This window comes from Schistocerca gregaria, chromosome 2 (assembly GCF_023897955.1).
Source record: "Schistocerca gregaria isolate iqSchGreg1 chromosome 2, iqSchGreg1.2, whole genome shotgun sequence".
NCBI classification, from domain to species: Eukaryota; Metazoa; Arthropoda; class Insecta; order Orthoptera; family Acrididae; genus Schistocerca; species Schistocerca gregaria.
The window spans coordinates 541,337,110-541,364,476 of NC_064921.1; the positions used below are offsets into that span (position 1 = coordinate 541,337,110).

At 42.9% G+C, this 27,367-nt stretch overlaps 1 protein-coding gene across 2 annotated transcripts; it reads right to left on the reverse strand.

The window, feature by feature from the left end:
• Window positions 1-228: 228 nt before the first annotated feature.
• LOC126331482 (uncharacterized) lies at window positions 229-20,347 on the reverse strand. Of its 2 annotated transcripts, XM_049996496.1 has the most exons (21): window positions 20,312-20,347; window positions 20,125-20,170; window positions 19,802-20,019; window positions 19,466-19,714; window positions 19,252-19,375; window positions 18,885-19,111; window positions 18,549-18,797; window positions 18,335-18,458; window positions 17,968-18,194; window positions 17,632-17,880; window positions 17,418-17,541; window positions 17,051-17,277; window positions 16,715-16,963; window positions 16,501-16,624; window positions 16,218-16,360; window positions 1,829-1,912; window positions 1,493-1,741; window positions 1,279-1,402; window positions 912-1,138; window positions 576-824; window positions 229-485 (listed from the first exon to the last, which is right to left on the reverse strand). In XM_049996496.1, exons 2-21 carry the CDS (start codon window positions 20,168-20,170, stop codon window positions 348-350), a joined length of 3,651 nt encoding a protein of 1,216 aa, XP_049852453.1. In that variant the 5' UTR covers window positions 20,312-20,347; the 3' UTR covers window positions 229-347. The 2 variants fall into 2 exon arrangements, with proteins under 2 accessions (XP_049852453.1, XP_049852454.1); XM_049996497.1 differs by lacking the exons at window positions 229-485; window positions 576-824; window positions 912-1,138; ... (1 more) ...; window positions 1,493-1,741; window positions 1,829-1,912 and adding exons at window positions 15,451-15,707; window positions 15,798-16,046 and having other exon boundaries at window positions 16,134-16,360.
• Window positions 20,348-27,367: the final 7,020 nt, after the last annotated feature.

Sequence of the window (27,367 nt, forward strand, 5' to 3'; positions counted from 1 at the left end):
GCTACTCGACAGAACTGCATTTCTTGACAGCCACAAGGCTTCGAATTATGAGCTAGTCTGCATAACTTATTATGAGTCGGGGCCATTCCAAATGAATTTCAATTGAATTCATGAAAAAGATACAGACGTCGCGTTTTCACGAAAAGAACGTAGTGGATTTGAAGATAAAACTGAAGCACTGGTTACGGTGAGTGATTGGTTTAGAGTAAATTTTAATATAGTACGAAGTAACTTGCTGGAAATTTTTTATTTACGTGCTCTCAAATAGAAGACATATCTTCAATATTACACACCATTAGTCCATTAACAAGAGTGCTTTGTGGACAGAGGTACTGGTAGAATGGAGATTAATGCTTCGACCTGGTTGGCAGGCCGAAAAGTCCGCGGATCAAGTCAATGAATGCGTCGACGTCGATGCCGGCGTCCCTCAGTTTCTGGAGCAGCTCCTGGTACTCTGGCAGCGAGTTCAGAGTTTCCACGATCGACTACAACAGGTGAACAGGATAAATAAACTTTAGGTACTAAGTACCCTCCAGGATGGTCATCTAACTATTGATCAACACATGACGACTCACCTGGAATTCGGGAGACCTAATCCTGTCATACAGTTCTTTGAAGTCGGGGCTGGTTTCCAGCTTCTCGTCGAACAGAGCCCGGAGTTCGTCCAGTGGCAAGATGGCGAGAATCTCGTCGACCATGGAACGGATGCTCCTGGTGTGTCTCAGCTTGGATGGAGGAGTAAGCTGGGGCAGTCCCAGGAAGTCGTGTAGAATGTTCACGTACTTGTAGACATCGAGGCCGGACTCTTGCAGGTAGTTGAGGAACTGGAGGAGAAGAAGATAATAGTTTAACGTCTTTGTAATAAAGGTATATTGCAATGACTACAACTGACATAGGTCTGAGATCCTTACATCAATGTACTCTGGGAGAGCGTCGATGGCCAGGACAATGCTCTTGAAGTCATCAGAGAGCACATATTCTACGACAGCCTGCACCTCAGGGTCGTTGGCCAAGTGGTTAAGCACAATGTTAATAATTTCATCGATGGGAATGAGGGCGAGGAAGTCGTTGAGGTCATCCTGGAGGTTGCGGTTGGCCTTCTTGGCAGTTACATGGAAACGAATCTTGTTGCTGGAGCCTAAGAGAGAATAAAGAGAGACTCTAAGTACTCTAGAAGCGAAATGGTGTAACTGTCACTGAAATGTGACAATCTTCGAAAGCACGCCTGTTTGACATTCGTGCTCTCAACTCGTGTGGTACATATAGTGAATTACTTACTTGTTGGCAGGCCAAAGAGACCGCGAATCAGATCAATGAATGCGTCGACGTCGATCCCGGCGTCCCTCAGTTTCTGCAGCAGCTCCTGGTACTCTGGCAGCGAGTTTAGAGTTTCCACGATCGACTACAACAGGTGAACAGGATAAATAAACTTTAGGTACTAAGTACCCTCCAGGATGGTCATCTAACTATTGATCAACACATGATGACTCACCTGGAATTCGGGAGACCTAATCCTGTCATACAGTTCTTTGAAGTCGGGGCTGGTTTCCAGCTTCTCGTCGAACAGAGCCCGGAGTTCGTCCAGTGGCAAGATGGCGAGAATCTCGTCGACCATGGAACGGATGCTCCTGGTGTGTCTGAGCTTGGATGGAGGAGTAAGCTGGGGCAGTCCCAGGAAGTCGTGTAGAATGTTCACGTATTTGTAGACATCGAGGCCGGAGTCTTGCAGGTAGTTGAGAAACTGGAGGTGAAGAAGATAACAGTTTAACGTGTTTGTAATAAAGGTACATTGCAATGTCTACAACTGTCATAGGTATGGGATCCTTACATCAATGTACTCTGGGAGAGCGTCGATGGCCAGGACAATGCTCTTGAAGTCATCGGAGAGCACGTATTCTACGACAGCCTGCACCTCAGGGTCGTTGGCCAAGTGGTTAAGCACAATGTTCACAATTTCGTCGATGGGAATGAGGGCGAGGAAGTCGTTGAGGTCATCCTGCAGGTCGCGAGTGTGTGCATTCACACGGTGAACGGGAACAGCCTTTGCTGAAATTAATCAGCAATCCAGTTTGATTTGTATATCTCATCAACGAATAATTGCATTGTATCATACACTGAAGAATGAAATTAACATTTGTCGAGGTGTGTTACCTGCTGTTATCCCTAGGATAGCGAATAGGATGAAGAGCGTCTTCATCTGTAAATTTTAAAAAAAGTAATGGTTTTTAGCTGGTCTGACTTTGTTGTGTAATTGCTTCATGGGGTACGAATAAGCGTATTACAATATCTGCATTCTCATGTAAGTTTTTGAATAGGATAGTCGCTGGCTGTGTCTTACCTCGAGCACGTCTCGCCGTTTTGCTTCCAGCTGTGTACTGCCTTCCCAGAGGCTCCGCTACTTATATTGCATGCTTATCTCGAATTTGAAACATCTGACTGATATCATTCACTTATCAGCTATGTGACTGGCTCGCAATTGATCCAATTATGGTACGTACCAGACTAGTTCGGTTAGATTTATCGTTTTTTTTTTCCACATGTCTAGGTAAATGTCAAGTGAAATGAGTCACTGAATCTGAACTATCTCACAGGTTTCTTTTAGATGCGATCACGTAATCATTACGATAATGGCAGTCTTTGTATGCAAGTTGCTTGAGCGAGACTGAGCTAGCTTTCTCTCGTTTCTATTCTCATTAGCAAGGTGAGTGTTGGCATGCAACCTAAAAATGTTTACAAAAAATAGTACTTATAAATGGTTTAAACTGGCCTACCAGTCACGATTTTGTAAGAACATCTATTTAAATGGTGTATATGTGTAGTTTAGTAGAGTTTTACTTCAACGTAGCTAACACCGAAGAACTTGTTTGAAATGTTTTACTTTTTTCAAAGTTAGCTCAAAGTCACTAACACTGTAGTATCTGCCTAGCTTCAACTTGCTGTTATTTAAGAGGAAACTAAGAAACGTAAGCCATAACGACAAGTAACAGTGTGAACTGCGCTTCTATCAAATACAAGTAAATATTATCAGTGCGCGTCTTCGTATGATTCTAAGAACATTTTATCGGTGAATAAAAACTTTGTCTTCACCTGAATGACATTCTTTCACACAGACCAGTTTGCGGAACAATTACCAGAACAGGAAGGGTTTTTACGTGGAAGTGAAAAACTTGAGATCTGGATGAAACATAAAGATTGCTAATGCCATTCGTATACAAAACAAACGAGAAATATGACAAGAATTAAGATTCATGTAATTTTCCTACCTCGTGAATCATTCTCCAAGAGGTGCTATATCCACAAAGCATTTACGAAATGCTCAAGCGATGCATGTCGACTTGAAAGACAAACTCAATTTCAATTAAGACGATAGCGACTGATACGACGTTTCTTACAACTAAGAATTTTAACGCATGATATTGCTACAGTATTAACGCATGATAGTGCTACAGTATTCGTCTTGAAGGAAATCAGTCAGAATCGCGGAAACAAAATAGATTTTCATTACCACATTGTGCGCACACGTTACGGGTGAAACCACAAACCTCTCTGAAGTCTCTCACGGAGCATCGGCATGTAACACACTGTTTATGGTGATGGATGATGATGCGGTTCTCTTTAGTGTTATTTGCGAGAAGTAGACTATGTACCAACGTTGACCCTTCTTTTCATTTATAATAATGTCGAGAACAACACAAATGCAACACTACACTTTATTCGTGACAATCATTCACATGCAACGTCTTTGAGGACTTGGTTGTCGGCAGGACGTAAACCGCCTGTCTCGGTGTTTCATTTTCTCTCAAAAACGTCCATGTAAAAGCGCAACAATCTTCATCTTTGATGAAAAGACTGGGCAAGAAAACTCGCAGATTATTAAAAATAATGTTCTATGTCAAAAAACTAATATTTGCCGTTAAAGGAAGTGGGTTAGGTTCAAGTATTAAATATGTGTATCGCACGTAAATACTAATCATATATAGTTGGTATTCCTGAGACATATTGTGTCTCACGTTTATCTATGATAAAGATGTAGGCCAAAGCAAAGAATTAAAATCTGTCCCGCCATCAGAATTCGAACCAAGGTCTCATGATAACAAGTCAGGTGCGTTACAATTGCGCCAAACTGGCAATGTAGTTACCACCCCTGCACGGAATACTCGAGTACGTCTCCCACACCGACACAAATTCCATTTCACGCCTCATCCGCTTGCTATTCCCTCTCGAAACTCACATCACTATCGCCAACGCTCTCCGATATTGGAATAGCATCACAGCAACTAGTGAATGGGGTTAATCCTGCCTCTACCTCAGGTGTAGGTGATATACATAAATCTTTTCCCATCAGGAATTGCTGGCACTTACACAGAGTGTCCGAGGAAGAAGATTCAGTATTTAGGGATACATCAAGAACGATCACTCGAAGCAAAAACGTCTAATAAACACAGGCTTTACAATGCTTGCCTTAAGAGCTATGACCACTTCTTCGTCTTTGATAATCCGAAGCAAATCTCTTCTAATGCAATATCTTTACTTTCTATATTTGGAGAGGTGTTAATACGCACCAAAACAAGAAAAAATGTCCACTAGACGTGGAATCTAAAGTACTTACGAGTACATGTTCATTTCGTTACTGTGAAACCCATCTCTTCTACTGAGAAAGCACACATAACTTTTAAGGTATGCATTTTAGTGCTCTTGTTTACTTCACATTTTTTTCTTTTTGTGGTCAATTTTTGATATGTGTGGTGAACTGAAAGTAATGTAGAATACGAAAGAAATCGTGTAAAGCGAGCCTCACATGACTGCGTGACCTCATTAATAATTATTATTCTTTCCTTCTTATGTCCAGTGAACAAAGACTAACTCCTGCTCTCTTAAGATTACCGCTGGCTTAGGTGGATGTTAATTCTAAAAGTCTTATTAAAATACAGGTCTGTTAACAATAACTGTATGAATTATTTACTTAAGCACTTTCAGAATACAGTAGTATATTTGTCAATTACAAAAAAAAACTTTTATTTGAAATATAATGCCCTCACTTGAGATACTTAAGTAGCTTCAGTTCTCTAGTGTTGGCCGCCATTTGCTAACGGTCTAATTAATTTTGTCAATTACAGCTCTTCAAGCCTACTTACTTATGCAAATGTTCATTCGGTCTTAACCCAATGTTAAAGTTAAATGCTTAACAACAATCCTTTTGTGTGTAAAAACAGTAGTCGCGCCGAACATAGACTTCCGATTAAGTTCAGCTTTATTTTATAGGTCCGTCTTGATCACATAATTTTTTTTATTTTTTTTTTTTTTACTATGACCGGTTTCGGCTACTGCAATCTTCAGATCTGTTACAAAAACAGTGTGTAACCAACTAAGTTAGTTTTCTGACGCTAAATCTATAAAAGTCCTGGTGCTACATAAGATGTTTACATGATTAACAGCCATGTATACCAGGCATACATACCATAAAATATTGTAGTATCAACGTCAAACTAAACATGTAGTAAGTGGTGATGATGATCAGAATACGTCTGGAATTTATGCAAGAGAACTTAGGCCAGCAGAGGTCACTACAGTTAGGCTACATGATTAACCAGTATCGCAATTGTAATGGTTAAAGTGTGGTATGCGTAGTCATTAATTAAAATTACTTCACATAGCAAAACGAGCGTCTGACAATAAAACATGTACTGACGTACTCCACGTGGAATTGGATCCATACTTAAAATCCACATAAAAAGTACGAATATTAATAATGTGAAGCTTCTAGCCTGGCAAGGTGAAACATACATTAGTATAAAAGCCAGTACAAAAAGTATAAGATTAACAACACGTATAAAATAAAATCTTCCAGCCTAACAGATCAATTACTGTAAACTGTAATTAACGAAACAGTGACTATTAATTAAAAATTAAAAAATCGATGTTCGATAATTCACCCGGATTGTGGTCTCAATGGCGGCACGTCGTGGTTTCTCTATATGACGTTCTTGTTTTCCTGCGGCGGAACTTGAGGAGGAAGTCGCAAGCGGCCGGCGGACGCCAATCTGCATGGGCGCTCGACACTGCTCAAACCAGTAGGTTTCTGAATACATCAAAATAAGCATTTAGGTTAAATTCACTCTGTTCATTCAGCAGTAATTCCGGTTCTTCACCTCCAGCAAGATCTCTCTATTACAAGTGTTATGAAACCTGGAGCAGGTCTGACACAAGTTTTAAAATACTGTAAAAACTATACCTGCAAGGCGCAAAGTGAATGTATAGTAATAATGGGCGGCGCAAATTATGTGTATAAGAATGAACTAATAGTACAAACAGTGTGTTAAGAAATGCGTTATGTACATTGCTGAATCTAACCGTGATCGTGCTAGGCATACCACACAGTGATGATCTTTTTGAATCTTCTTGTGTGGACAGATAGATCCAAAAAGCAAACAGAATGTACAAAAAGATCTGCAAGGCCACTTCAAATGCGTTTTTCCTTAATATTGATGACCTGGAGAGAAAGCACCTCAGTACACATGAAATACGTTTAAATAAATGGGGCCAATCGCTACTCAGCCAGAAGATCAAGGCATTAGCGGAAAGTGTTTCTCCTAGAAGTAAGAAATGTAACTCAATCCCGTTGCCGATGGTGAAGGCGAGCTGCAATGTATCTTGCCTACCAACTGCTCCAGCTGCTGCAGTAACACAACTTGAAGAAACATTGATTACAGAAGAAAGAGTTGGGAGAGAAGCTAGCATATTAACAGCTACAACAGATGGAACAACACAGCAAGGAACAGATCATACAGAAACAGCAAGGGTGGCAGCATACTCAGCTACAAGAGCTATTGCTCCATCAAGTGGTACAGGTATCCATTCTACAGCAACATATGAGTTACCCACAAGAAGAACCCAATCATCGAGATCAGGACATGAACATGTAGAAGGGAAGAGAGCTCAACGAGCAGTAGCAGTGTCAAATATTGTGGGTAAGCGAAAAACAGTTCCTCCTCTCCGCCTAAACGATTTTTTAGTCGAAGGCACCAAGGAGAAGAAGCCAATAAGGTAAATAGTGCAGGAGATTTAATAGCCCCTCGCCATAATAGTACATCTCTGAGGAAAGACAGGTTTAATCTTAAAATATGCTCTCCTAACATTCAAGGAGTGAGGGGTAAGGAACTTATTGTCAGTAATCTTCGAATATAAAATGTGTTTGATATTTTGTGTTTGAGTGAATACTGGGCTACTTAGAGTGACCTAACATTGGTTAAATTTGATAATTATAATGTAGCCAATAGCTACTGCAGAAAATTGCATATAAGAGGTGGTGTAGCAATCTATGTTAACAAGTCACTTAGATGTTCAATCAATAGATTGGATCTAGATTTTTTGTGTCATGAACTGAACTTTGAAGCTGCTGGTATAGTTGTAGACAGTTTTAAGTTATTAGTAATATCCCTGTACAAATCACGTTAAGGGCATCATCAGTGTATTTCTAGAGAAACTGTACCAACTATTATATGTATTTGGCGAAACTAGATGGATAAATTATGATATTGTAATAGGTGGTGACCTGAATTCAGATTTTGATGTAACAACACCAAATGTAGTGTCACTGAACTTCAAAATCCACTAAGACAATCCAACTTACACTGTGTCAATAATAGACCCACAAGAGAACAAACATCTCTGGACAATATTTTTGTGAATTTTAAAACAACAGACGAGTCATGTGATGTGTCAGAGTTTGCATTTTCTGATCATAGTTCTGTGATCTTAAATTATACAAGTAGGTTCCCTCCTGATGAGATTGGTATAACTAAGACTGTCCCAAAAATTGTAATCACCAGACCTGTCTCAGATGAAAAAAAATTGATAGATTTTGTAATTCCTTTGCTGACAGAGACTGGTTTGGCCAGTGTTATGGAGACACACCCTATACTTTAAGTAACGATTTGCCAGCAAATATACTATTTGATAGGTTTTTAAAGTATTTTTGGTGTACTTTAATGATATCATTCCAACAAAGAAATTCAAAGTAGGCCTAACTGATCGAGTCCTGAAAACTAAAGTTCCAAAAAGACAAAATACACTACTGGCCATTAAAATTGCTACGCCACGAAGATGACGTGCTACAGACGCGAAATTTAACCGACAGGAAGAAGCGCTGTGGTATGCAAATGATTAGCTTTTCAGAGCATTCACACAATGTTGGCGTCCGGTGGCGGCACCTAATACGTGCTGCCATGAGGAAAGTTTCCAACCGATTTCTCATACACAAACAGCAGTTGACCGGCGTTGCCTGGCTCGGAGGAACCCTGACAGCAACGCCACCACATAATGCTTTTCGTGCAGCCACAGGACGTCATTTTACGACTCAAACTGTATGCAGAAGGCTGCTCGACTTCACTCCCGACGTCCATGCTGAGGTCCATCTTTGCAGCTACGACACTATTCAGCGCAGTACAGATGGGCCCAAGAACATGGCGAATGGACCACTTAGGATTGGCATCAAGTTCCCTTCACCGATGAGTGACGCTTATGCCTTCAACCAGACAATCGTCGGAGAATGCCTTAGATGCACTGTCCAGCGATTGCTCCAAGGTGGAGGTTCCCTGCTGTTTTGGGGTGGGTATTATGTGGGCCGACGTACGCCACTGGTGGTCACGGAAGGCCCGTAACAGCTGTACGATATGTGAATGTTATCCTCCAACCGATAGTGCAACCATATCGGTACATTGGTGACACATTCGTCTTCATGGACAGACATTTGCGCCCCCATCATGCACATCTTGTGAATGACTTCCTTCAGAATAATAACATCGCTCTACAAAAGTAGCCAGCATGTTCTCTAGACATGAACCCTACCGAACATACCTGGTATAGATTGAAAAGGGCTGTTTACGGACGACGTTGCCCACCAACTACTCTGAGGGATGTACGCCGAATCGCCGTTGAGGAGTGGGACTGTCTGGACCAACAGTGCCTTGATGAACTTGTGGATAGTATGCCACGACGAATACAGGGATGCATCAATGCAAGAGGATACGCTACTGGCTATTAGAGGTACCGGTGTGTACAGCAATCTGGACCAACACCACTTAAGGTCTCGCTGTATGGTAGTACAACATGCAATGTGTGGTTTTCATAAGCAATAAAAAGGGCGGAAATGATGTTTATGTTGATCTCTATTCCAATTTTCTGTACAGGTTCCGGAACTCTAAGAACCGAGATGCTTCAAAACTTTTTTGATGTGTGTAGAATGAGTCTTGCAGCCTTCACGCTACTGAGGCTTAGTGCTCCCGTCACTGAGCAATGTTTTACAATCTTAACAGCACTGCTCAACATATACCGGAACCAAGAGTGCATTCCTTATTCCCGTCACGGCGGGGATAATCACATACAAATCACTGTTTCCGGCTGTGAACACAAATTACCATCAGATTGATCGCAAACACAACTCAAGGAAACAGCTTATGTCCACCGTAAGTAGCAGGAAACGACGAGAATCCACATAGCATTCATAGGTATCCACCATCAGGTAGTACAATATACACACTTGCTAGTGCGTTGGAGCCCGCCGCCGACACGCTCCTCAAATCTTAACACAGCGCCGCGAGCAACCAACACTCCTGCGTAACGTTCACTCAAGACTCGCCAACACAACACATGCCAAAGCAACGGGCATGCACGACCACTAGCGCCTCGGAGTGGAAAACCAAGAGAGCCATAGACGGAAACGCCGCGCTTAAATAGCGGCCAAAAGAGGAAACCCAAAGAGAAAACCCTCAGGCCAGACCGAGTGGATTACTGCCCCTACCAGATAAGAGAATCACTGGCGCCAGCGACTCATCCAGGGCTCAAGGACAATAGCTACTTTCTTTGATTTGGCAAAAGCATCTGATTGTGTAGATCATGTAATAATTCTGCATAACTTGAAGCATATAAAGGCTCAACAAAGGTTCATTTCTTGTCTGAAAAGTAGGAAGCACAATGTTGTCCTCCATGACAAACAGGAAAGAGGTTTAAACTGATCGGTAATACGTAAAGTGGGGTGTGCCACAGTGTTCTCTTTGGGGTGTGTTGTGTTTCTTCATATATATCAACGATCTGCCGCTAAACATGATAGATGACTCAAATATTTTTCTTTCCAGGTAACACAAGCTTTATTGTGGAAAAGAAGGTAGGCAATGTAAGTAACGTAGCTAACAGCGTAATCAGTAACGTAAGTACGTGACTTTCAGACAACAGTGTAACCCATAATTCCAACAAAAAGCAGAGCATACAGTTTCTAACAAGTAACTCTTTTAAAAACGAAACTTTACTCTCCTGGAATGGTCAAACAGTCGATCTAATCGACCATTTTAAATTCTTAGTATTGGTTAAAAACAGCTTTGGTTACAATTTTAGTTTTTTATTTTTCAACGACGCGTTTCGCCTTATTTAGGCATCTTAAGGTTATCTTAATTTGGTATTTCTTAGAAAAATCCTTTAGTCAGTGCAGCCAAAAGGGCATCGTTGTATATGTCAGGCCAACATCGCCTTAGTTAAACTCAGTAAAAACTTATCTAGATGGACGTGCGTGACACCAAGATCTGCATAAGCGCGTTATGCAACCAAGACTGTTTTTAACCAAAACTGTTAAGCACTGGTTTCTGTATGCCACATATCGATTGGAAGAATTATTAAATTCGTAGGAGTGAGGGTCAAAGGAGGACTCTCTTGGAAGTATCACATTCATCATCTTGTGCACAAACTGAACGCTGCTGTCGAAAATATAAGAATGATCTCTACTGTCTCTGAAAGCGAAACGCGAAGACTTGTCTACTCTGCTTACTTTTGGGGTAGTTCAGTACAATCACAAAGAATATTCTTAGCTCAAAAAGGATGGTCAGTCTGAAGTGCATCGTCAGTTCGCGAACTTCATGTAGGCTGTCCCTGTGCATGTATTTTATTATGAGATTTGTTATTGACTACACTGACTAATTCAAAAGAAGCAACTACAACATTCATTCAATGAACACTTGACAGAAAAGCGATATACACTTGGCTAATACATCCTTCAGCATTGTCCAGGTAGGTGTGCTCTATTCAGCAGGTTTCATTTTCAGTAGGCTTCCACTGAAAAGTTTGCGTGATAAATACCAAGTATTGAGATCTCATTTGAAAGGTTTCCTTGTGGCACACACTTACTCTGTACAGAAATTCCTCGCATAGTTGAGAACTTTTCTCTGTAATGTGTTATTTATTCGCGCACTTTAGTCTGCAAGCTTTCTCATCATCATTGTGTAAACTATGTACTGTCTCGCGATACGGGGTAGTTTGTACCCTTTGAGGAGACTGGTAGCTTTGCATCGGATTAGATTATAAAAGTCTTGGTCACACAGAATTTTATTATAAACTTCGATAAATTGATCAGTTTTCATAAATATTATGTGGCCAAGACAATGTCATGCTATAATCTAATATTTACTGCCTCGCTCCACGAACAAGTAGGTGTGGTTTGTATAGCCCCACGGCAGCTGAGAGGTAAATAAAAACACTGAAAAGCCAAAGAAACTGATACACCTGCCTAATGTCGTGTAAGGCCCCCGCGAGCAAGCGGAAGTGCCACAACACGACGTGGCATGGACTCGACTAATGCCTGAAGTACTGCTGCGGGGAACTGACACAATGAATCATGCAGGACTGCGAATAAATCCATAAGAGTACGAGGGTGTGGAGATCTCTGCTGAACAGCACGTTACAAGACATCCCGGATATGATCAATAATGTTCATTTCTGGAGAGTTTGGTGGCCAGCGGAAGTGATTAAACTCAGAAGAGTGTTCCTGAAGCCACTCTGTAGTAGTTTTGGACGTGTGGGATGTCGCTTTGTCCTGCTGGAATTGCCCAAGTCTGTCAGAGTACACAATGGACATGGATGGATGCAGGTGATCAGACAGGATGCTTACGTACATGTCACGTCTCAGAGTCGTATCTAGACGCATTGGGTGTCCTATATCACTCACTCCAACTGTACACGCTCCACAAGATTAAAGAGCTTTCACCAGCTTGAACATGCCCTTGCTGACATACAGGGTCCATGGATTCATTAGGTTGTCTCCATACCCAGACACGTCCATTCGCTCGATATAATTTGAAACGAGAGTCGTCCGACCAGGCAACATATTTCCAGTCATCAACAGTCCAATGTCGGTGTTAATGGGCCCAGGCGAGGCGTAAAGCTTTCTGTCGTGCAGTCATCAAGGGTATACGAGTTGGCCTTCGGCTCCGAAACCCATATCGGTGATGTTTCGTTGAATAGTTCGCACGCTGACGATTGTTGATGGTCCAGCACTGAAATCTGTAGCAATTTGTGTAATTGGGAGACAGCGTGACAGGCCCAACAGGGCTGCTCTTGACCACGTATAAGTACTTCATCTGCATGGAGCTGTACAAGTCTTGTGTTTGCCACGCCACGCTGAACGATTCTCTTTCGGTCGACGTGCGGTAAAAATCCCAACTTCATCGCTACCTCGGAGATGCGTCCCATCGCTCGTACACCGACTATAATAGCACGTTCAAACCCGTTGTTGTCTTATATAGGCGTTGCCGTCCGCAGCGCCGTGTTCTGCCTATTTACATCTCTTTGTGTCTGAATACGCATCCCTATACCAGTTCCTTTGGCGCTTCTGTTAAGTAAACAGTCAATGTGTTACCAGCAGCGTGACAGGCCCCACAGGGCTGCTCTTGGCCACGTATAAATACTTTATCTGCATGGAGCTGTACAAGTGTCTAGGTCCATGTACATGACACTTATTAGACCCCTGATGACGTACGCAGCCCCTGTCTGGGGATACGCTGCGCCAACTCGCCTGCGCCGTCTGCAGCTCATACAGAACAAAGTACTCAAAATCATAAGCAATGCTCCGCGCTACACACGCATTGCGGACCTTCACCGGGAATACCGGCTAGATACTATCTTGCAGGTATTCCAAAAACTCTCCACACGACTGTACAATAACACGAGACACTCGCGCAAGCCGTTTACCTTTTCTCTGGGTAACTACGACCACAACCATAGATGGAAGCATAACAGACCAAAGACATTACTGGCTAGGAGCTAAACATCTATGGTCCATAGAACGCTAACACGACAGTACTGGCGAGCCCCTGCAACACAGTTATTACTGGAAACCCAGATGTTCGACCAGCCGAAAAACAGGCAACCGCAGGGAAACCGTACTGCACACAGCACGCAAACCAGCCACACACATACCCTACACCGTCTGTGAGCCGATCTGTGACCGATCGCCCACTAATACACAACGACCTTGAACTGTTGCAGGGACACAGCAACTGCAGCAAGCGCCGCAACAAGCTCCAACAACGACAAAGGTAACGATGCACGATACCTCGAACTAACATAACGACACCTTGCATGCACAGTCGCAGATAGCAAGCCGCTACTGTCCTTACTACCCGTCCTACTGTCGCAGAGGTTTTTGTCCCTTGACTCTTGCCGGGGCACTTTTTTTTCCTCTGCCCTTACAACCGCTACCCTTCGATCGCTTTCGTCCACTCTCTATCTCCTGATGGACCATGTTAATGAGTAATCTTACCCAGACTCATGGATAACATCACAGCCCGCATCCTGTGATTCCTGATTCAAAAACTAACATGTTATACGGAGGTGACAGTAGAACTTTTGGTTTGGTCACCACGTTGGTGTGGGCGTGGAGGGGCCCCATCCTTTAGAAAAAGAGCTGTACAAGTCTTGTGTTTGCCACGATATCTGGAGTCGCGGCAGCCGAAGTTGGAAATACGTACCACAAAAATAAGAGCGGCGTTCAATAAGTAACGCAGCACATTTTTTTCTCGGCCGATATGTGTTGAAAAAAATATGGAATTTGTTGTGGGACATCGTGGAATATTCCCGTTTCAGTCCTTACAGTATCATCAAGTTCCAATTGCTGGCGGTGCTATGGTAGCCTTCAAAATGGCTTCTGTAGTGGAAGTGCGTTCCAAGCAGAGAGCAGTCATCGAATTTCTTTTGACATAAAACCAGAGACTGTCAGATGGTCCTAGGCGCTTGAAGAATGTCAACAAGGACCTGGAAGTGAGCAAAAGCACTGTGAGTCGTTGGGCGAGACGTCTGCGGTCGTCGCAACAAGGTTACGCAAACCTATCCGATCTAACGCGTGCCGGCAAGCCGCACACAGCTGTGACTCCTGCAGAATTGAAATGTGAAGACACTCCCATTCGAGGGTGAACAACGGATCACAATTGATCACCTCGTTGGTCAACTGAATGTCTCTGTTCTTGTGCTGACACATTCGTCCACCAGTTGGGGTACTCGAAAGTATGTACCCATTGAGTTCCTCGCCACGTAACACAAGACTACAAAGAGCAACGCAGGACATACGTGCGACCCACAGGATTAATATGTGGATGATGGGGAGGTTACAGATGTAGCAGGACATTCGTTTCAACGTCCATCAGTCGAGTCGTATGCGGGTATACGGGCCCACCCAGTAAGATGGCGTAAGCCCATCGTGTTGAACTGAGATTATTTAAAAAAAACAGTGTTTTGTAGCTGAAAAAGTGGGGAATAAGAAGGTGTATTAGAATCCTGAACAAAACCAACCTGCTTTCAAAACAAAACAAAATGTTGCATTGCTTGTTGAATGCTTCTCGTATTAAGGTCGCCATCTCAGAATCTGTCTCCATATCTCGAGAGTGATGTGATATTACAGTACTGACAAGCTGATCTGCCGTTCTGCCATATTCCTCAAGTTTTGAACTGTACAGGAGGACGGAAAGCTATTACTCCATAAGATGAACGAGATGTCTGGGCGTGCATTCCATTGAGAAACAAAACATTTAGAAAAAGTGTATTGCATGGAAGTAATTCATAAAGAGTGCATAAAAATAAAAGCGAACTTTGTGTGCGTTAATGGATACCAGGTATTCAAAGAAGTGTCATGTAAATGTGCATCTGGCCTTCTCTTCTACAGCAGCACTGGCAGCCCGTTATCACGGCCAAATATTAATAGTACTTTTTACAGCAACAAACTTTTCTTAACTTCATTATCCTTCCAGTAGCATGCTGACAGCAGTAGGTGACTCGATCCAATTGCTGAACTTTCACGAGAAGCAAATGACGCAGTGGTTCTGTCGTGGAATTGCTCATGTAGCTACTGTGAGGCACTAGGCTTTCAGGGATATGTTACTGACTCAATTGCCTGTTTACTGGGAGTCAGCTACTCGACAGAACTGCATTTCTTGACAGCCACAAGGCTTCGAATTATGAGCTAGTCTGCATAACTTATTATGAGTCGGGGCCATTCCAAATGAATTTCAATTGAATTCATGAAAAAGATACAGACGTCGCGTTTTCACGAAAAGAACGTAGTGGATGTGAAGATAAAACTGAAGCACTGGTTACGGTGAGTGATTGGTTTAGAGTAAATTTTAATATAGTACGAAGTAACTTGCTGGAAATTTTTTATTTACGTGCTCTCAAATAGAAGACATATCTTCAATATTACACACCATTAGTCCATCAACAAGAGTGCTTTGTGGACAGAGGTACTGGTACAATGGAGATTAATGCTTCGACCTGGTTGGCAGGCCGAAAAGTCCGCGGATCAAGTCAATGAATGCGTCGACGTCGATGCCGGCGTCCCTCAGTTTCTGGAGCAGCTCCTGGTACTCTGGCAGCGAGTTCAGAGTTTCCACGATCGACTACAACAGGTGAACAGGATAAATAAACTTTAGGTACTAAGTACCCTCCAGGATGGACATCTAACTATTGATCAACACATGATGACTCACCTGGAATTCGGGAGACCTAATCCTGTCATACAGTTCTTTGAAGTCGGGGCTGGTTTCCAGCTTCTCGTTGAACAGAGCCCGGAGTTCGTCCAGTGGCAAGATGGCGAGAATCTCGTCGACCATGGAACGGATGCTCCTGGTGTGTCTCAGCTTGGATGGAGGAGTAAGCTGGGGCAGTCCCAGGAAGTCGTGTAGAATGTTCACGTATTTGTAGACATCGAGGCCGGACTCTTGCAGGTAGTTGAGGAACTGGAGGAGAAGAAGATAATAGTTTAACGTCTTTGTAATAAAGGTACATTGCAATGTCTACAACTGGCATAGGTATGGGATCCTTACATCAATGTACTCTGGGAGAGCGTCGATGGCCAGGACAATGCTCTTGAAGTCATCAGAGAGCACATATTCTACGACAGCCTGCACCTCAGGGTCGTTGGCCAAGTGGTTAAGCACAATGTTAATAATTTCATCGATGGGAATGAGGGCGAGGAAGTCGTTGAGGTCATCCTGGAGGTTGCGGTTGGCCTTCTTGGCAGTTACATGGAAACGAATCTTGTTGCTGGAGCCTAAGAGAGAATAAAGAGAGACTCTAAGTACTCTAGAAGCGAAATGGTGTAACTGTCTCTGAAATGTGACAATCTTCGAAAGTACGCCTGTTTGACATTCGTGCTCTCAACTCGTGTGGTACATATAGTGAATTACTTACTTGTTGGCAGGCCAAAGAGACCGCGAATCAGATCAATGAATGCGTCGACGTCGATCCCGGCGTCCCTCAGTTTCTGCAGCAGCTCCTGGTACTCTGGCAGCGAGTTCAGAGTTTCCACAATCGACTACAACAGTTGAACAGGATAAATAAACTTTAGGTACTAAGTACCCTCCAGGATGGTCATCTAACTATTGATCAACACATGATGACTCACCTGGAATTCGGGAGACCTAATCCTGTCATACAGTTCTTTGAAGTCGGGGCTGGTTTCCAGCTTCTCGTTGAACAGAGCCCGGAGTTCGTCCAGTGGCAAGATGGCGAGAATCTCGTCGACCATGGAACGGATGCTCCTGGTGTGTCTCAGCTTGGATGGAGGAGTAAGCTGGGGCAGTCCCAGGAAGTCGTGTAGAATGTTCACGTATTTGTAGACATCGAGGCCGGACTCTTGCAGGTAGTTGAGGAACTGGAGGAGAAGAAGATAATAGTTTAACGTCTTTGTAATAAAGGTACATTGCAATGTCTACAACTGGCATAGGTATGGGATCCTTACATCAATGTACTCTGGGAGAGCGTCGATGGCCAGGACAATGCTCTTGAAGTCATCAGAGAGCACATATTCTACGACAGCCTGCACCTCAGGGTCGTTGGCCAAGTGGTTAAGCACAATGTTAATAATTTCATCGATGGGAATGAGGGCGAGGAAGTCGTTGAGGTCATCCTGGAGGTTGCGGTTGGCCTTCTTGGCAGTTACATGGAAACGAATCTTGTTGCTGGAGCCTAAGAGAGAATAAAGAGAGACTCTAAGTACTCTAGAAGCGAAATGGTGTAACTGTCTCTGAAATGTGACAATCTTCGAAAGTACGCCTGTTTGACACTCGTGCTCTCAACTCGTGTGGTACATATAGTGAATTACTTACTTGTTGGCAGGCCAAAGAGACCGCGAATCAGATCAATGAATGCGTCGACGTCGATCCCGGCGTCCCTCAGTTTCTGCAGCAGCTCCTGGTACTCTGGCAGCGAGTTCAGAGTTTCCACAATCGACTACAACAGGTGAACAGGATAAATAAACTTTAGGTACTAAGTACCCTCCAGGATGGTCATCTAACTATTGATCAACACATGATGACTCACCTGGAATTCGGGAGACCTAATCCTGTCATACAGTTCTTTGAAGTCGGGGCTGGTTTCCAGCTTCTCGTTGAACAGAGCCCGGAGTTCGTCCAGTGGCAAGATGGCGAGAATCTCGTCGACCATGGAACGGATGCTCCTGGTGTGTCTCAGCTTGGATGGAGGAGTAAGCTGGGGCAGTCCCAGGAAGTCGTGTAGAATGTTCACGTACTTGTAGACATCGAGGCCGGACTCTTGCAGGTAGTTGAGGAACTGGAGGAGAAGAAGATAATAGTTTAACGTCTTTGTAATAAAGGTATATTGCAATGACTACAACTGACATAGGTCTGAAATCCTTACATCAATGTACTCTGGGAGAGCGTCGATGGCCAGGACAATGCTCTTGAAGTCATCAGAGAGCACATATTCTACGACAGCCTGCACCTCAGGGTCGTTGGCCAAGTGGTTAAGCACAATGTTAATAATTTCATCGATGGGAATGAGGGCGAGGAAGTCGTTGAGGTCATCCTGGAGGTTGCGGTTGGCCTTCTTGGCAGTTACATGGAAACGAATCTTGTTGCTGGAGCCTAAGAGAGAATAAAGAGAGACTCTAAGTACTCTAGAAGCGAAATGGTGTAACTGTCTCTGAAATGTGACAATCTTCGAAAGTACGCCTGTTTGACATTCGTGCTCTCAACTCGTGTGGTACATATAGTGAATTACTTACTTGTTGGCAGGCCAAAGAGACCGCGAATCAGATCAATGAATGCGTCGACGTCGATCCCGGCGTCCCTCAGTTTCTGCAGCAGCTCCTGGTACTCTGGCAGCGAGTTCAGAGTTTCCACGATCGACTACAACAGGTGAACAGGATAAATAAACTTTAGGTACTAAGTACCCTCCAGGATGGTCATCTAACTATTGATCAACACATGATGACTCACCTGGAATTCGGGAGACCTAATCCTGTCATACAGTTCTTTGAAGTCGGGGCTGGTTTCCAGCTTCTCGTCGAACAGAGCCCGGAGTTCGTCCAGTGGCAAGATGGCGAGAATCTCGTCGACCATGGAACGGATGCTCCTGGTGTGTCTCTGCTTGGATGGAGGAGTAAGCTGGGGCAGTCCCAGGAAGTCGTGTAGAATGTTCACGTACTTGTAGACATCGAGGCCGGACTCTTGCAGGTAGTTGAGGAACTGGAGGAGAAGAATATAATAGTTTAACGTCTTTGTAATAAAGGTATATTGCAATGACTACAACTGACATAGGTCTGAAATCCTTACATCAATGTACTCTGGGAGAGCGTCGATGGCCAGGACAATGCTCTTGAAGTCATCAGAGAGCACATATTCTACGACAGCCTGCACCTCAGGGTCGTTGGCCAAGTGGTTAAGCACAATGTTAATAATTTCATCGATGGGAATGAGAGCGAGGAAGTCGTTGAGGTCATCCTGGAGGTTGCGGTTGGCCTTCTTGGCAGTTACATGGAAACGAATCTTGTTGCTGGAGCCTAAGAGAGAATAAAGAGAGACTCTAAGTACTCTAGAAGCGAAATGGTGTAACTGTCTCTGAAATGTGACAATCTTCGAAAGTACGCCTGTTTGACATTCGTGCTCTCAACTCGTGTGGTACATATAGTGAATTACTTACTTGTTGGCAAGCCAAAGAGACCGCGAATCAGATCAATGAATGCGTCGACGTCGATCCCGGCGTCCCTCAGTTTCTGCAGCAGCTCCTGGTACTCTGGCAGCGAGTTCAGAGTTTCCACGATCGACTACAACAGGTGAACAGGATAAATAAACTTTAGGTACTAAGTACCCTCCAGGATGGTCATCTAACTATTGATCAACACATGATGACTCACCTGGAATTCGGGAGACCTAATCCTGTCATACAGTTCTTTGAAGTCGGGGCTGGTTTCCAGCTTCTCGTCGAACAGAGCCCGGAGTTCGTCCAGTGGCAAGATGGCGAGAATCTCGTCGACCATGGAACGGATGCTCCTGGTGTGTCTCAGCTTGGATGGAGGAGTAAGCTGGGGCAGTCCCAGGAAGTCGTGTAGAATGTTCACGTATTTGTAGACATCGAGGCCGGAGTCTTGCAGGTAGTTGAGAAACTGGAGGTGAAGAAGATAACAGTTTAACGTGTTTGTAATAAAGGTACATTGCAATGTCTACAACTGGCATAGGTATGGGATCCTTACATCAATGTACTCTGGGAGAGCGTCGATGGCCAGGACAATGCTCTTGAAGTCATCGGAGAGCACGTATTCTACGACAGCCTGCACCTCAGGGTCGTTGGCCAAGTGGTTAAGTACAATGTTCACAATTTCGTCGATGGGAATGAGGGCGAGGAAGTCGTTGAGGTCATCCTGCAGGTCGCGAGTGTGTGCATTCACACGGTGAACGGGAACAGCCTTTGCTGAAATTAATCAGCAATCCAGTTTGATTTGTATATCTCATCAACGAATAATTGCATTGTATCATACACTGAAGAATGAAATTAACATTTGTCGAGGTGTGTTACCTGCTGTTATCCCTAGGATAGCGAATAGGATGAAGAGCGTCTTCATCTGTAAATTTTAAAAAAAGTAATGGTTTTTAGCTGGTCTGACTTTGTTGTGTAATTGCTTCATGGGGTACGAATAAGCGTATTACAATATCTGCATTCTGATGTAAGCTTTTGAATAGGATAGTCGCTGGCTGTGTCTTACCTCGAGCACGTCTCGCCGTTTTGCTTCCAGCTGTGTACTGCCTTCCCAGAGGCTCCGCTACTTATATTGCTTGCTTATCTCGATTTTGAAACATCTGACTGATATCATTCACTTATCAGCTATGTGACTGGCTCGCAATTGATCCAATTATGGTACGTACCAGACTAGTTCGGTTAGATTTATCGTTTTTTTTCTTCCACATGTCTAGGTAAATGTCAAGTGAAATGAGTCACTGAATCTGAACTATCTCACAGGTTTCTTTTAGATGCGATCACGTAATCATTACGATAATGGCAGTCTTTGTATGCAAGTTGCTTGAGCGAGACTGAGCTAGCTTTCTCTCGTTTCTATTCGCATTAGCAAGGTGAGTGTTGGCATGCAACCTAAAAATGTTTACAAAAAATAGTACTTATAAATGGTTTAAACTGGCCTACCAGTCACGTTTTTGTAAGAACATCTATTTAAATGGTGTATATGTGTAGTTTAGTAGAGTTTTACTTCAACGTAGCTAACACCGAAGAACTTGTTTGAAATGTTTTACTTTTTTTCAAAGTTAGCTCAAAGTCACTAACACTGTAGTATCTGCCTAGCTTCAACTTGCTGTTATTTAAGAGGAAACTAAGAAACGTAAGCCATAACGACAAGTAACAGTGTGAACTGCGCTTCTATCAAATACAAGTAAATATTATAAGTGCGCTTCTTCGTATGATTCTAAGAATATTTTATCGGTGAATAAAAACTTCGTCTTCACCTGATTGACATTCTTTCACACAGACCAGTTTGCGGAACAATTACCAGAACAGGAAGGGTTTTTACGTGGAAGTGAAAAACTTGAGATCTGGATGAAACATAAAGATTGCTAATGCCATTCGTATACAAAACAAACGAGAAATATGACAAGAATTAAGATTCATGTAATTTTCCTACCTCGTGAATCATTCTCCAAGAGGTGCTATATCCACAAAGCATTTACGAAATGCTCAAGCGATGCATGTCGACTTGAAAGACAAACTCAATTTCAATTAAGACGATAGCGACTGATACGACGTTTCTTACAACTAAGAATTTTAACGCATGATATTGCTACAGTATTAACGCATGATAGTGCTACAGTATTCGTCTTGAAGGAAATCAGTCAGAATCGCGGAAACAAAATAGATTTTCATTACCACATTGTGCGCACACGTTACGGGTGAAACCACAAACCTCTCTGAAGTCTCTCACGGAGCATCGGCATGTAACACACTGTTTATGGTGATGGATGATGATGCGGTTCTCTTTAGTGTTATTTGCGAGAAGTAAACTATGTACCAACGTCGACCCTTCTTTTCATTTATAATGATGTCGAGAACAACACAAATGCAACACTACACTTTATTCGTGACAATCATTCAGATGCCACGTCTTTGAGGACTTGGTTGTCGGCAGGACGTAAACCGCCTGTCTCGGTGTTTCATTTTCTCTCAAAAACGTCCATGTAAAAGCGCAACAATCTTCATCTTTGATGAAAAGACTGGGCAAGAAAACTCGCAGATTATTAAAAATAATGTTCAATGTCAAAAAACTAATATTTGCCGTTAAAGGAAGTGGGTTAGGTTCAAGTATTAAATATGTGTATCGCATGTAAGTACTAATCATATATAGTTGGTATTCCTGAGACATATTGTGTCTCACGTTTATCTATGATAAAGATGTAGGCCAAAGCAAAGAATTAAAATCTGTACCGCCATCTGAATTCGAACCATGGTCTCATGATAACAAGTCAGGTGCGTTACCCATTGCGCCAAACTGGCAATGTAGTTACCACCCCTGCACGGAATACTCGAGTACGTCTCCCACACCGACACAAATTCCATTTCACGCCTCATCCGCTTGCTATTCCCTCTCGAAACTCACATCACTATCGCCAACGCTCTCCGATATTGGAACAGCAACTAGTGAATGGGGTTAATCCTGCCTCTACCTCAGGTGTAGGTGATATACATAAATCTTTTCCCATCAGGAATTGCTGGCACTTACACAGAGTGTCCGAGGAAGAAGATTCAGTATTTAGGGATACAACAAGAACGATCACTCGAAGCAAAAACGTCTAATAAACACAGGCTTTACAATGCTTGCCTTAAGAGCTATGACCACTTCTTCGTCTTTGTTAATCCGAAGCAAATCTCTTCTAATGCAATATCTTTACTTTCTATATTTGGAGAGGTGTTAATACGCACCAAAACAAGAAAAAATGTCCACTAGACGTGGAATCTAAAGTACTTACGAGTACATGTTCATTTCGTTACTGTGAAACCCATCTCTTCTACTGAGAAAGCACTCATAACTTTTAAGGTATGCATTTTAGTGCTCTTGTTTACTTCACATTTTTTTCTTTTATGTGGTCAATTTTTGATATGTGTGGTGAACTGAAAGTAATGTAGAATACGAAAGAAATCGTGTAAAGCGAGCCTCACATGACTGCGTGACCTCATTAATAATTATTATTCTTTCCTTCTTATGTCCAGTGAACAAAGACTAACTCCTGCTCTCTTAAGATTACCGCTGGCTTAGGTGGATGTTAATTCTAAAAGTCTTATTCAAATACAGGTCTGTTAACAATGACTGTATGAATTATTTACTTAAGCACTTTCAGAATACAGTAGTATATTTGTCAATTACAAAAAAACTTTTATTTGAAATATAATGCCCTCACTTGAGATACTTAAGTAGCTTCAGTTCTCTAGTGTTGGCCGCCAATTGCTAACGGCCTAATTAATTTTGTCAATTACGGCTCTTCAAGCCTACTTACTTATGCAAATGTTCATTCGGTCTTAATCCAATGTTAAAGTTAAATGCTTAACAACAATCCTTTTGTGTGTAAAAACAGTAGTCGCGCCGAACATAGACTTCCGATTAAGTTCAGCTTTATTTTATAGGTCCGTCTTGATCACATAATTTTTTTTATTATTTTTTTTTACTATGACCGGTTTCGGCTACTGCAATCTTCAGATCTGTTACAAAAACAGTGTGTAACCAACTAAGTTAGTTTTCTGACGCTAAATCTATAAAAGTCCTGGTGCTACATAAGATGTTTACATGATTAACAGCCATGTATACCAGGCATACATACCATAAAATATTGTAGTATCAACGTCAAACTAAACATGTAGTAAGTGGTGATGATGATCAGAATACGTCTGAAATTTATGCAAGAGAACTTAGGCCAGCAGAGGTCACTACAGTTAGGCTACATGATTAACCAGTATCGCAATTGTAATGGTTAAAGTGTGGTATGCGTAGTCATTAATTAAAATTACTTCACATAGCAAAACGAGCATCTGACAATAAAACATTTACTGACGTACTTCACGTGGAATTGGATCCATACTTAAAATCCACATAAAAAGTACGAATATTAATAATGTGAAGCTTCTAGCCTGGCAAGGTGAAACATACATTAGTATAAAAGCCAGTACAAAAAGTATAAGATTAACAACACGTATAAAATAAAATCTTCCAGCCTAACAGATCAATTACTGTAAACTGTAATTAACGAAACAGTGACTATTAATTAAAAATTAAAAAATCGATGTTCGATAATTCACCCGGATTGTGGTCTCAATGGCGGCACGTCGTGGTTTCTCTATATGACGTTCTTGTTTTCCTGCGGCGGAACTTGAGGAGGAAGTCGCAAGCGGCCGGCGGACGCCAATCTGCATGGGCGCTCGACACTGCTCAAACCAGTAGGTTTCTGAATACATCAAAATAAGCATTTAGGTTAAATTCACTCTGTTCATTCAGCAGTAATTCCGGTTGCCGTTTTCTGTGCACATAAATCTCCATTTCTTCGAGTAGGTTCAATAACTGTGCATCACTTTCATATTATTCTCTATGTTAGTCGCCTTTGATTGGGGAGAAACCTGCCAAGGTTTGCGGCAACATTCGAAGTATGTTAACAATCTGCTTTCCCAGCGTGGCAAAGTAATAACCTGAGTCATTCGAAGTATGTTAACAATCTGCTTTCCCAGCGCGGCAAAGTAATAACCTGAGTAGAGGATGTATAATAACAATGCTAAACAAGGGACTGTATCCATTGCAGTATGGCACACACCTTTGTCACAACCGGTTTACGAACCCTTGCATGGAAATGACATGATAACCATGCATGTCAGGAAGTACGTAGGAATCAATGGTTCAAATGGCTCTCAGCACTATGGGACTTAACATCTGAGGTCATCAGTCCCATAGAACTTAGAACTACTTAAATCTAACTAACATAAGGACATCACACACATCCATGCCCGAGGCAGGATTCGAACCTGCGACCGTAGCGGTCGCGGGGTTCCAGACTGAAGTGCCTAGAACCGCTCGGCCACTTACGAATTAGTTAGCCCCGAATATGGAGTGACTACACTGACAAATCTTATGCAGAAAGAAAGCCATATAAAACCCAGTGAATTTCAAACATTTAATGAAGACAGTAAGAAAAATTTCTGCCTGATAGTTTCCATAAAGAAAGAAGTTTAATACAGCAGTCCAGTCATGGACAGAACGTCAGAAGATACAATTTGCAGTACCGCACATCATTGGAGATGCGCCGTTGTGGCGCTAACCCTAGCGGAAACATGTAATACATTCAAGGAATTTGAAAGCGCGTTCTTGGGTCACCTTGCGCACAAGAAAGTCTAAGACAATTAGTTTTTCAACCCAAAACGTTACAATCCAAATATAGGAAACCTTAGACAGTGCCGGCCGGGGTGGCCGAGCGGCTCTAGGCGCTACAGTCTGGAACCGCGCGACCGCTACGGTCGCAGGTTCAAATCCTGCTTCGGGCATGGATGTGTGTGATGTCTTAGGTTAGTTAGGTTTAATTAGTTCTACGTTCTAGGGGACTGATGACCTCAGAAGTTAAGTCCCATAGTGCTCAGAGCCATTTGAACCTTAGACAGTAGTTCGAGAAATACATTAACCCTACGAGATACTAGGACTAGCCTATCTCGCATAGGGACGTACTACGGGTACTTAAGGCACATTTGGCAATAAATATTAGGGAGAAATTGGTGAATGTAGCTGAGACGGACGTAGACTTCCTTGACTTGACAGGAAGATGCTAGAAAGTCGTGTGATGATAATAGTTCAAACCAGTCTAATAATGAGAATAATTGGAATCACGCTAACCATCTGAATGATGGTAGACCAATAAATGGTGGTTTTAGATCACAGAATACAAGTAATCATAGTCCGAATCATAATAATAGCCCACAATTCGGTTGCGGTGGTAATAGTTGCTATACTAATCACAGAAATAATGACACCTATCAAAACAGTAGTAGCAATGACTTTAACAGGAAAAGAAAGAACGACAGCGGCTATAACAATAATAACCGTGATGAAAACATGCGAACAACGACTGTGGCGTGGCAGAACACAGGACCAAGTCGATGGAATCCTAGCGCAGGATCACCATCACAGCAAAAACGTAGACAGGGTGAGCCACCTAACGTTTCCGCTGGATATATTTCGTAAACCACATCAAATACTGACGAACCGATTTCACAGACCGAACGTGAGGAGAGGGGCTAGTGTAATTGTTTAATACAAAGCATACAAAAATGCACGGAAGTATGTTTTTTAACACAAACCTACGTTTTTTTAAAAATGGAACCACGTTAGTTTTGTTAGCACATCTAAACATATAAACAAATACGTAATCAGTGCCGTTTGTTGCATTGTAAAATGTTAATTACATCCGGAGATATTGTAACCTAAAATTGATGCTTGAAACCTCCGACGTTCAGTTGCGTGTTGTAACAAACACGGGCCACGGTCGGCGAGCTGCGTCTGCAGCGACATGTTTACGATGACGACCGGGTTTACGAGTGTGGCTGTAGTGCACTGTTGTGGTTTGGTCTAGCTGTCGCATAGTCCGCAAGTAGCGCTTGCTGCTATTGTTATTTTGCATTCGTCTCCGCACGCAGACCAACTGTAGTACACCGTGTTACCAGACGTCTGTGATAGTGCAGTGTTGTAGGAACTGTGACCATGGTGCATTCGAACTCTGAAAAGGCGGAGATGATACTCATCTATGGCGAGTGTCGACAAAATGCAGCTGAAGCCTGCAGGTTGTATGCAGAACGGTACCCGGACAGAGAGCATCCAACGTGCCGCACATTGCAAAACATCTACTGCCAACTGTATGCAACAGGTATGGTCGTAGCACGCAAACGGGTCCGTAACAGGCTCGTCACAGGAGAAGCGGGTGCAGTTGGTGTGTTAGCTGCTGTTGCCATTAACCCACACTTGAGTACACGGGACATTGCGAGAGCCGGTGGACTGAGTCAAATTAGTGTCATGCGCATACTGCATCGTCACCGCTTTCACCCGTTTCATGTATCGCTACATCAACAATTACATGGTGATGACTTTAATCATCGAGTGCAATTCTGTCAATGGGCATTAACAAAGAATGCGTTGCAGTTCTACCTGTTTACCGTTGAAGCGGGTTTCACAAACCACGAGGCAGTGAATCTACGGAACACGCATTACTGGTCCGTGGACAATCCTCGTTGACTCAGACAGCGACCGTGGACTGTAAATGTATGGTGCGGAATCATTGGCGACCACCTCATTGGTCCTCACTTCATTGCAGGGGCCCAAACAGCTGCAACATGCATCGCGTTTCTACAGAATGATCTACCAACGTTGCTCGAAAATGTTCCACTGGAAACGCGTCGACGTATGTGGTATCAGCATGATGGTGCACCTGCACATTCCGCAATTAACACTAGGCTGACCCTTGACAGCATGTTCGACGGGCGTTTCATAGGACGTGGAGGACGCATAAATTGGCCAGCTTGTTCTCCTGATCTTACACCTCTGGACTTCTTTCTATGGGGTGCGTTAAAGGAGAATGTGTACCGTGATGTGCCTACAACCCCGGAGGATATGAAACAACGTATTGTGGCAGCCTGCGGCGACATTACACCAGATGTACTGCGGCGTGTACGACATTCATTACGCCAGAGATTGCAATTGTGTGCAGCAAATGATGGCCACCACATTGAACATCTATTG